Genomic DNA, 9964 nt, shown 5'->3' on the forward strand with positions numbered 1-9964 from the left:
GCATTTTACATTTTGCATTTCAAATTGGTTTTCAAAAGCATTTTGCACATCTCTGGTCCCGTACTTGTCCCAGCCCTACTAAACTTAATATAATATGTCCCATACTTGCCCAATCCCAATGTCCCGTACTTGTCCCAGCACTACTAAACTTAATACAATATGTCCCATACTTGTCCCAGCGCTACTAAACTTAATATGACATGTCCCGTACTTGTCCCAGCCCTACTAAACTTAATATAATATGTCCCATACTTGTCCCAACCTTACTAAACTTCATATAATATGTCCCATGTCCACTTGTCCATCTCCAGTCCCACTCACCCCATTTGTATCGTCATCTCTACCACCACATCCACTGACGTGACAAGAAAACTAACTCATCCAATGTCAACAGAACGAACTTTTACTTCTTTGGAGACTTTTTGGAACAAGAAATTATATAAAGGTGGTACACATAGTTGTGTGGGGGTATAGGTATACACAGGGGACTTGGAAAATAAAAGAAGACCTCACTTGGCGTCTGTCCGAACCAGGGCCGATCCAGGATTTTGTCAGGGGGGGGGGGAGTCAAAACAGTGATGTCCTCCCACGTCCTATCTTCCCCTCGATCTACCCCTCCCTATCGTAAACCTTCCCCTCTTCTCCATATCCACTCCCTTCTCATCCACCTCCTTCCACTCCTAATACCCCTGTCACTTATTCTAGTCCCCTTATCCTTCTCCTTGTTTTACCACCTCCAATAGATCAGTTGCGCTTACTTGGGTGATATTGCAAAGTAATAGAGCAGGAAAAATGAGGACCAACGGAATTTTTCTTTTTCTTCTACGACTTCTAGAGCCCGAGATAAATCAATTTAAAAAATACCGGTAAATCGTGAACTTTGACGTCACGACATACGCTCCCGTAGGCGATGACGTCATAATTTATGACTCCCGCTTCGTTTGTTTGTGCGCAAGCGTTTCTGCGCATTTTGACGTGAAATCTGACGTCACAACTCTTTGAACTTTTACATTAGAACGGCAATTAAAAATTTAATTTTCGACCCTTTAAAGTTACTTTTTCGGAGTTTTTTGACCTCAGATTTGGATTTTTTACAACTTTTTACGTTGGAATCGACCTTTTGTTAATAATTTTTACCCATTTGCAACTGCTCCATTTGGAAACTCCGCTGATAAGAGCGGTATCAAAATCACGTTATACCTCCCTATTCCCCATATCTACATAATACCCTAATACCTATTCATTAGACCTATACAACGCCTTCCATATGCCTGACAGGAGCGTTTGTAAATTTCCCCAACCAGATAATGAGATAAGAGATCCGGTAGAGGGGAGGGGATAAGTTACGTGCCTGTAAAAAGCACGTACGGGTACAGGCACGTAGATATACGTATAGCGCCATAGATTGGAAATTTCCAAATTACGGGGGAAATGCGTGACGTGCGAAATATTAACGTCAAAGATTTTAGAAATTTTGAATTTAGGAAAATGAAGCTTTTTTTATCGACTTTTTAGTGATATATTCTGGGTGTAACATAGTCAGCTATTAGTTATTGCCTACCTTTTTCTAACCTCGATCATAACAACATTACATCAATACCTACATCAGACTGTCTGATAGACCCAGGTCTCGAGATTTTTCCGCCACACACGTTAAGGCGGTCTGAGCGTGATTGGCCGGCAGAGCTTTAACCTGCCTAAAAGAATCGTACAGGAGCCAAGGGCATTTTATTCAAGTCGAATAGATAATATACGTATGAAAGGTGACATGTAATCTTTGCAAAGTGACGTAACAATGTATTTTTTTTTTTTTTCTTTCTATCTTTTTATTGTATTAATGTTATTTTTAGCCGTTTGAACCAATTTTGTTCAAAAACAGATTAACATTTACACTGGCGCAGCTCTCTTTCGCTTTTCCACTGGAAGAGCGGGGAGAGTGTAGTGGCCTATTTTGAGGTGGCTCCTCAACAGGCAGACAACATGGTGACCTTCTGTTGGAGCTATATATAATATAGCTAACTAAAGCCACTCAGTGTCCTTGAAACCTTTGTGTTAAATGTTATTTCTTCCTATCTGCCATCCGGATCTTTTTTTTTTTTTTTTATTTAATTACACGGATATCGTATCCATTTTTATAAAACGCGAAATGTTTTGCCTATCTAAATTACCTATCTAAGATCACATTTTTAATGGCAGGTGTCAAATGTCATGAAAACAGAAAGCCCCAGTTTAAAAGCAAATACTTCCAGGAAGTCTTTACTCAGAGGTGATGAAACACCTAAAAGCGAGAAAAGGATTATTAGCTGTAAAACACCATTGTCTGCAAAATTCATTGGAGGAAAATCACCCAGGCCTTTGAAGTTGAGCTGTGACAGTCCCACACCGTCAGAAGAGAAAGAAAACAATGTGGATTGTAGGAGATTGAACTTGCCCAAAACTCCTTACTCTTTGAGGACCAAGTTGAAAAAACGTAAGTCAATATCTAGGTAAGTAGTGTAACTACCAACTTATCGAATAAATCAAACCCCGCATCACTGGCACTATTTCCTATGGACTGAAGCCTTTGCATGGGAGCAAATTCACCTACATTTGTACGATGTACCAAATTTGTATCTCTACCAACTTACCTACAGAACAAATTACTTCACTTCCCACTCAAAGTTGTAAATAATGTACCTATCTCATTTTCAGGAATATGTCAAGAGACCAAGACAGATCAATACCAGGATGATGACAGTGGTTCTGAATTTGAAGCTTCTAATCCAGAATCATCTTCGAATAAGTGTTCTTGTGTTCTTTTTTTTACATTTTTTATTTTACCTACTTATCTTTATCACTCTGATATCAGTACCTACTACTTATCAGGTACTCAAGGATATTTGTGACCCATTTAATTATTATGAAATACCTAGTCCCCCTGTGAATATGTCAAACATTTGTATTTGTGTACTTGTAGGATTGCCTGCGTCAGGAAAAACATCCCTAGTGCAGAAATTGAAAGAGATATATCTCGGAGAACAGATTGTTTATCATGTTTGCTATGATGATATTATTAAGGTTGTGGGTGAAGATCCTGATTTCACACAGTGGAAACCCAAGAGACAAATGATTGTGAGTTTTGTAGAGGAGCTCGTCAGGAAATTAAAAGATAGTTCTGGTGAGAAAATGGTAAATGGGACAAGTTTTGTTGATTACAAAAAAGACTGTTGTTATAAAGGTAATAGTAACACAGAAGCATCAGTTGAAAATACCAATAACATAAATGAGATTATGTCAACATTTAAATTGAATTTGAGTACAGGCAATTCTACCATATCTGACTCAGAACCTGTAAAACAATTCCAGTGTATGGCGGATAAAATCATCAAAGACATTGGCAGAAAGATTGATGGGACTGCCAGGCTGGTTATTGAGGATGTTGACTTTGGGAAGATCCCACCAGTGAAACATTTTATAATCATAGATGACAACATGTATTACAAGTCAATGAGATATGCCTACTATAGGATAGCAAGGAAACATGAACTGTCATTCTGTATGGTATATGTTGATGTTGGTCTCGAACAGAGTTTGAAAAATAATGCACGGAGAAATGAGGCAAGATCAAAGGAGAATACAAACAGAATAAATAATAATGTGTCTGTAGATAATCAAATCAGGGGCATGTTTCTTGGCTGTATGGATCCTTCTTATAGGTCTATAAACACAGCTCATCATGTTACAAATGAAACCATTATAAACATGTCCAAGAAACTAGAGCAGAATAAATAATAATGTGTCTGTAGATAATCAAATCAGGGGTATGTTTCTTGGCTGTATGGATCCTTCTTATAGGTCTATAAACACAGCACATCATGTTACAAATGAAACCATTATAAACATGTCCAGGAAACTAGAACCACCTGTCAATGAAGGCTTTGAAAAGAACAAGTTCTTAATTGGTAGCTCCCACACATTTTGACTTGGTGCGTGGCGGGGCCGAGGGCTACCGCGGTCCTAAGAAAAGTACGAAGTTTTGTTGTAAAGTTTGACAAGTATAAAAGACTAGGCCGACCGCTGGCGCTGATTGGCTTGTTAGCGACCAGTCTTCCAAAAATACCCAGGATTTAGGATCTAAGAGGCGATTGCAAAGTGACTTTACATACAGATTTACACATAATATATGTGCCAACTTAAATCCGAAAGAAGAGAAAAATAAAAGTACGCTCTTGTAGGTAAGTAAGTACGTACGTACTAAGTAGGTAGGTACCTACTTAACTTAAATCCGACAAAAATGCTCTTATTCATATTAAAAAGTAGACAAGAATGCATTTTACCTCGATAATCATAGCACGTGAGATTTCGCTGGCAAATTCAAAGGAATGATGCCGGATTTTGCTGGTAAAAGTGGGTTAAGGGTGCTGCAGACGAAATAAAAGGATAGCCACTTGCCACTTCATCAAGAATAATGGTTATATTCGTACGTAGGTAACGCTTCTATGTAGATATATAGGTAGGTACCCTTTATGTTTGAAAAATGAAAGAAAAACTAAGAGAGGAGAAAGAGGGGGAGGGAGAAAGAGAGAAAAGTAGATAAAGAGAACGAAGCAGAAGAAGAGAATGACGAAAAAAAGGGGAAAGAGATGGAGAAAATATGAAAAAACGAAGCAAAAAAACGAAACAAATAAGAGGAGATAGGAAGTAAAAAAAGGAATAATGAAAAATAAAGGAGAGGAAAGAAGATAAAGCAGAGGAAGAAATAAGAAAGCAGAAAAGGAGGGTGGACAAATGTGAAAAAGAGAAGAGGAGATGGGAAGTAAGAAAAAAGAATGAGGAAGCTGATGAAGAAATGAGGAAGGAAAAGAGGAAGATTATGAAGGGAAAGGCGAAAGAGAGAAAAGTAGATAAAGAGAACGAAGCAGAAGAAGAGAATGACGAAAAAAAAGGGGAAAGAGACGGAGAAAATATGAAAAAACGAAGCAAAAAAATGAAACAAATAAGAGGAGATAGGAAGTAAAAAAAAGGAATAATGAAGAATAAAGGAGAGGAAAAAAGATAAAGCAGAGGAAGAAATAAGAAAGCAGAAAAGGAGGGTGGACAAATATGAAAAAGAGAAGAGGAGATGGGAAGTAAGAAAAAAGAATGAGGAAGCTGATGAAGAAATGAGGAAGGAAAAGAGGAAGATTATGAAGAGATAGAGCAAAGAAGAAGAAAGGACCTCTGAGGCACGGACCGGGGATATAGGGAAAGACCTTCATAAAACATCAGGATTAGAGAGATAAAAGTCCAGATAATATTATGATATGTTCCCAGTCCTTGTCACAGGATGACTCAAAACTCCAAATTTTGAAAATTGTTGTAGCTTTTCTGCAAAGTTTTTGCTCTAAAGCTTTCGTGCGAAATGAGGGTGTGAATTCTTGCACTGAAAATTTGAATATTTCACAAAAGAACCGAGGATATAGGGAAAGACCTTCATAAAACATCAGGATTAGAGAGATAAAAGTCCAGATAATATTATGATATGTTTGTTCCCAGTCCTTGTCACAGGATGACTCAAAATTCCAAATTTTGAAAATTGTGGCAGCTTTTCTGCAAAGTTTTTGCTCTAAAGCTTTCGTGCGAAATGAGGGTGTGAATTCTTGCACTGAAAATTTGAATATTTCACAAAAGCCTTATAGTTTTACTTGATATTTAACTATTTCGGGCACTTGCCCTCGCGAGGAAATTTGAGGTTGAAATGCCATCGAAAAAGGCGAAGTTTTGTGATTTACAAAAGCCTTTTATGTTTTTTCAGGAATTAACGAGTCTCTTTAAACATGTCAAGAAGAAGAATAAGATGAAGAGAAGAAGAAGGAGAAGAAGAAATTACTAAAAATAGAGCAATGTAGGCACTAGCATTTGTACCGTCTCTCAAAGTCGCCAAACTTTTGAACTGTCCAGTTCGAAATACAAAGCTGACTTAAAGTTTATGATATGTTTATACCCACCCAAGTAATATGACGAGGATATTGCTAAAAACAAAAGTTATCCTTTGCTAGAATGGCTAGGAAAGGCACCCACTCGTGGAAATAAAGCTTCTTTATGTTGGTATTTATTTTTGCACAAAAGATGAGGAAGGGAAAACCTCAAAATCGTTTGTTTGTGTTACCTATAACACTCAAATTTTCATTTGTACAAAGATGGGAATTCGATTTCTATCGATTTAGATTTTTTCTGGTAGTTATTTAATCATTTGAATCTGCTTCAAGAGTTCAAGACCATGTAGGTTTCTACGTATGTAGCATTAAATATCAATAGAACTTACTGCCGTGACATTTCAGACAATATCCGGCCTATTGCCTCAAAGATTCTGTGTCTCCAGATGGTTCTGTCTTCCCATTATTCCTCTCCCAATCCTATGTCCCCTCTATCTAATATTGTTTAGTTATTTAATCATTGGAATCTGCTTCAAGACCATGTAAGTAGGTTTCTACGTATGTAGCATTAAATATCAATAGAACTTACTGCCATGACATTTCAGACAATATCCGGTCTATTGCCTCAAAGATTCTGTGTCTCCAGATGGTTCTGTCTTCCCATTATTCCTCTCCCAATCCTATGTCCTCTCTATCTAATATTGTCACTCCAGTGAAAGAGAGAAATAACAGAACTATTGCTCCTTAAATATTTCTTCTTGATTCCATGCACCATTTCTAGATAAATCTCTTTTCCCATTTCTTTGTATGTAATTACAATTTATTTCCTTATCATCCCTATTGTACTAACTCTTTTTCCATCTTTCCAGGTGTTTCATTCAAAAACCTCTACTCCTGGTGTCGGAAAGGTTTCCTAGTCACATCAGATCTCACATTGAGAACTCAACTCACGGAATTCCTGGACCATGAATTGATCAAGTGGAGAAATGATAAGGAGCATTTGTACATTCCCATCAACCTTAGCATATTAGAAGATTTCCAGCAGAAACAGTTGGAGAATGAAATGTGAGCTGTTCTGCCACTTGGTGTACCTGGCAAACTATTTTGGTTGCAAAAATTATGCTTCATAAGCAAGAGGGTGTTGATTTGTAAGTTGCTGTACCGTCCATCAGGAGATTAAGAAACTACCACTTCAATGGGGTTTAGCCATATGTTCTGGGTTAAAAGAGTTAGGGAACCTATTCTATGCAATCAGGAATTACTGTCCAAACTTTCATGATCAAAAAACGGGGTGGAAATATCCGTTTTCATGGCCTCTGATTCCAAAAGAAGTGTAGCATATGATCTGTACTATGTTATTAATAATTGTAGGATTTCCAGCAGAAACAGTTGGAGAATGAAATTTGAGCTGTTCTGCCACTTGGTGTACCTGGCAAACTATTTTGGTTGCAAAAATTATGCTTCATAAGCAAGAGGGTGTTGATTTGTAAGTTTTAGGAATATCTGTATGTCTGGAAAAGACTAGTCTTCAATAGCTGGGAATACCTAATTTTTTGAGTATGAATCCCTACCTCATGGAGGTTGTATTCTTTTAATCTTTGTCTTTCAAATAAACCTTGTAAGTATGTGGACCCTTGAAAAAGTTTAATGAGCACTATTAGGTACTGCATCAAAGGAAGCCTTTTGCTTACAGAATCAATTTCATCAGAATCGCTCTAACGGTAGGATTCATGTCCTACATGAACCTTGAGCGTTGTTGTTACAGTCGGATGTAAAGAAAACACTTTTTTCAAATACGGTAGGATTCATGTGAGACATGAAACCTCCGAAAAGCGATTTGTGGTAGGCTTCATGTCACACATGAAATTGTTCCCTCGCTTTTAATTTATTTTCTTTTTTTTCCTAGTTGAGTTAGAAACATCTGGTTTTTTTTGTCTTCTTCGGAAATCTTCGGACTATATTTCCGAATGCTTTGGAATCATAATAAACAAACACCGGCTTTTAAGTCTGTATATGAATAGAAGCATTTTCACTTTTTCTTCAAATATATTTACCTACTCAATCACAACTTATTGCCTTTTCTTGCATTGACTGCTTTAATTTTAAAGTTTACTTAATTCATTTCATTGTCCACTTGTCTTTGTGTATAATAAATTTAATGTGTTTAAACCCGTTTTTTATAAGATTACAAAAAAAGTTATTTTATTTTCTTACCTAATGTGTATAGTAGTATAGTGTATACACATACTCAAGTCAAGTATACAGGAACTGTTAAAGCAACCAAACAATTATATGAGGTCTGTTTTTCATTCCTACGCCGCATCGATGTGGCGTTCACTCTGCGTCAGGAGTGGGGGTAAAAAGTGGAAATTCAACAAACATGCTACCAACTTTTACCTACAGAACAAATTACTTCACTTCCCACTCAAAGTTGTAAATAATGTACCTATCTCACATATTTCTGAAGTAATTTGATTGTTGGTACCTTTTAAACTCTCAAGTACCTACTCCTTAAATTTTATTGTTTCCTGAATTTTTTAAACCCTCATTTCCAGGAATATGTCAAGAGACCAAGACAGATCAATACCAGGATGATGACAGTGGTTCTGAATTTGAAGCTTCTAATCCAGAATCATCTTCAGACTCAAGTGAAGGTATGTAGTTCTCTTTGTTCTTTCAGCTGTTCCAAAAACAAACTGGCAATAATGTTCTCCCCAGTCGAATCAAACCTGCCACCTAGCACTTGGAATTTTTCTGAACCTTGCTCTGAGGTCTTGTCCACTAGTTAGATCGCCTCTTTGGAGTGGACGAATAATTGTATTTATTACAATTCTTTTTCTTATTTACTATAATTATTTTTCTTTTAAAGATGACGAAGGATCTGCAGATGGAAGTTCATCACCAGAGAATGTCCCTGTACAGAAGAAACCCAGAATAATTCTCAAGATAACCAATCAAAATGAGTCTTCAGTCCAGTTCAAACCAAGGAGAGGAGCCAGGAAACGTGAACTTAGTTATGTAAGTTTCTAGCCCAAATGTTTTTGTACTGGCACTACTCCATTTATCCTGTACCAATGCTGTACCGTCCATCAGGAGATTAAGAAACTACCACTTCAATGGGGTTTAGCCATATGTTCTGGGTTAAAAGAGTTAGGGAACCTATTCTATGCAATCAGGAATTACTGTCCAAACTTTCATGATCAAAAAACGGGGTGGAAATATCCGTTTTCATGGCCTCTGATTCCAAAAGAAGTGTAGCATATGATCTGTACTATGTTATTAATAATTGTAATACGTATATATGTGGTTTACAAATTATCTCGAGAACAATTCGTCATAGAGTGACGAAATTTGGTATTCATAGCCTGCGCTGAGTAGGTACGCGACTGTAACAATGTCGTAAAATTCGGACAACCACCCGTCCAGATTTCCAGATACTAACCGCTGACGCTAACAACGGGGTCTATAATTTGAGAGGCTAAACAGGTTTTTTACATTGGTTATATTTGTTAGGAATAGGAAAGAGAAGCCAAAAACTGTGGAAAAATCACCAAAAGTTATGAAAAACTGACCAAGTTGGACCAAAAGTCCAAACAAAAGCAAAAGTACAAAAAAACACCAATTTTTAACAAAATTCAAATTTTTTGTGGGCACAAAAAAAATGGTCGTATCAAAAACTCGATCGTGTGCACTGACCTTTCTGAAAGCGCGAAATTTCAAATTCTCTAATGGAGTGAAGAAAAAATATTTTATTTTTTTGCTCTTTATTCAATCAGCGTTTTCTTTTCTTTTTTTTTCATATAAAATGGGTCTGTTTTAGCTATCTACTTATTCTACTTAGCTACTAAATTTTTTTGTCTTCAACTGTTGTCCAGAACTGCATCATGCCTAAACTTGATTGGCTATCACCTAACGAGTAAGTCCTTAGTTCATACCACTGCTTGTAATACACACTTACTGTAAATCCTACAACTGTGCTGAAAGGCATTAGTGGTTCAGTTGATAAAGGGCTCACTTGGAAAAAGAGGTCTTAAGGGGTCTCTGAATGCCTAAGAGCCCACCCCCATTTG

At 37.0% G+C, this 9964-nt stretch overlaps 1 protein-coding gene across 1 annotated transcript; it reads left to right on the plus strand.

Annotated features, from left to right (window-relative positions):
- The first annotated feature begins 2198 nt into the window (after positions 1 to 2198).
- LOC103508603 (origin recognition complex subunit 2-like) lies at positions 2199 to 9345 on the plus strand. The gene is made up of 3 exons (XM_017443912.2): positions 2199 to 2470; positions 8450 to 8548; positions 8764 to 9345. Exons 1-3 carry the CDS (start codon positions 2209 to 2211, stop codon positions 8922 to 8924), a joined length of 522 nt encoding a protein of 173 aa, XP_017299401.1. The 5' UTR covers positions 2199 to 2208; the 3' UTR covers positions 8925 to 9345.
- The last annotated feature ends 619 nt before the right edge of the window (positions 9346 to 9964 follow it).

The sequence above is a fragment of the Diaphorina citri genome, unplaced genomic scaffold (genome assembly GCF_000475195.1).
Source record: "Diaphorina citri unplaced genomic scaffold, Diaci psyllid genome assembly version 1.1 scaffold20, whole genome shotgun sequence".
NCBI classification, from domain to species: Eukaryota; Metazoa; Arthropoda; class Insecta; order Hemiptera; family Psyllidae; genus Diaphorina; species Diaphorina citri.

Excerpts from the sequence above, each read along its gene's own strand:
- LOC103508603 (XM_017443912.2), top strand. The coding sequence starts at position 2,209 with ATGAAAACAGAAAGCCCCAGTTTAAAAGCAAATACTTCCAGGAAGTCT. Across the intron at positions 2,471-8,449 it reads GAGGACCAAGTTGAAAAAAC|GAATATGTCAAGAGACCAAG; the intron begins GTAAGTCAATAT and ends CCTCATTTCCAG. Across the intron at positions 8,549-8,763 it reads ATCTTCAGACTCAAGTGAAG|ATGACGAAGGATCTGCAGAT; the intron begins GTATGTAGTTCT and ends TTTCTTTTAAAG.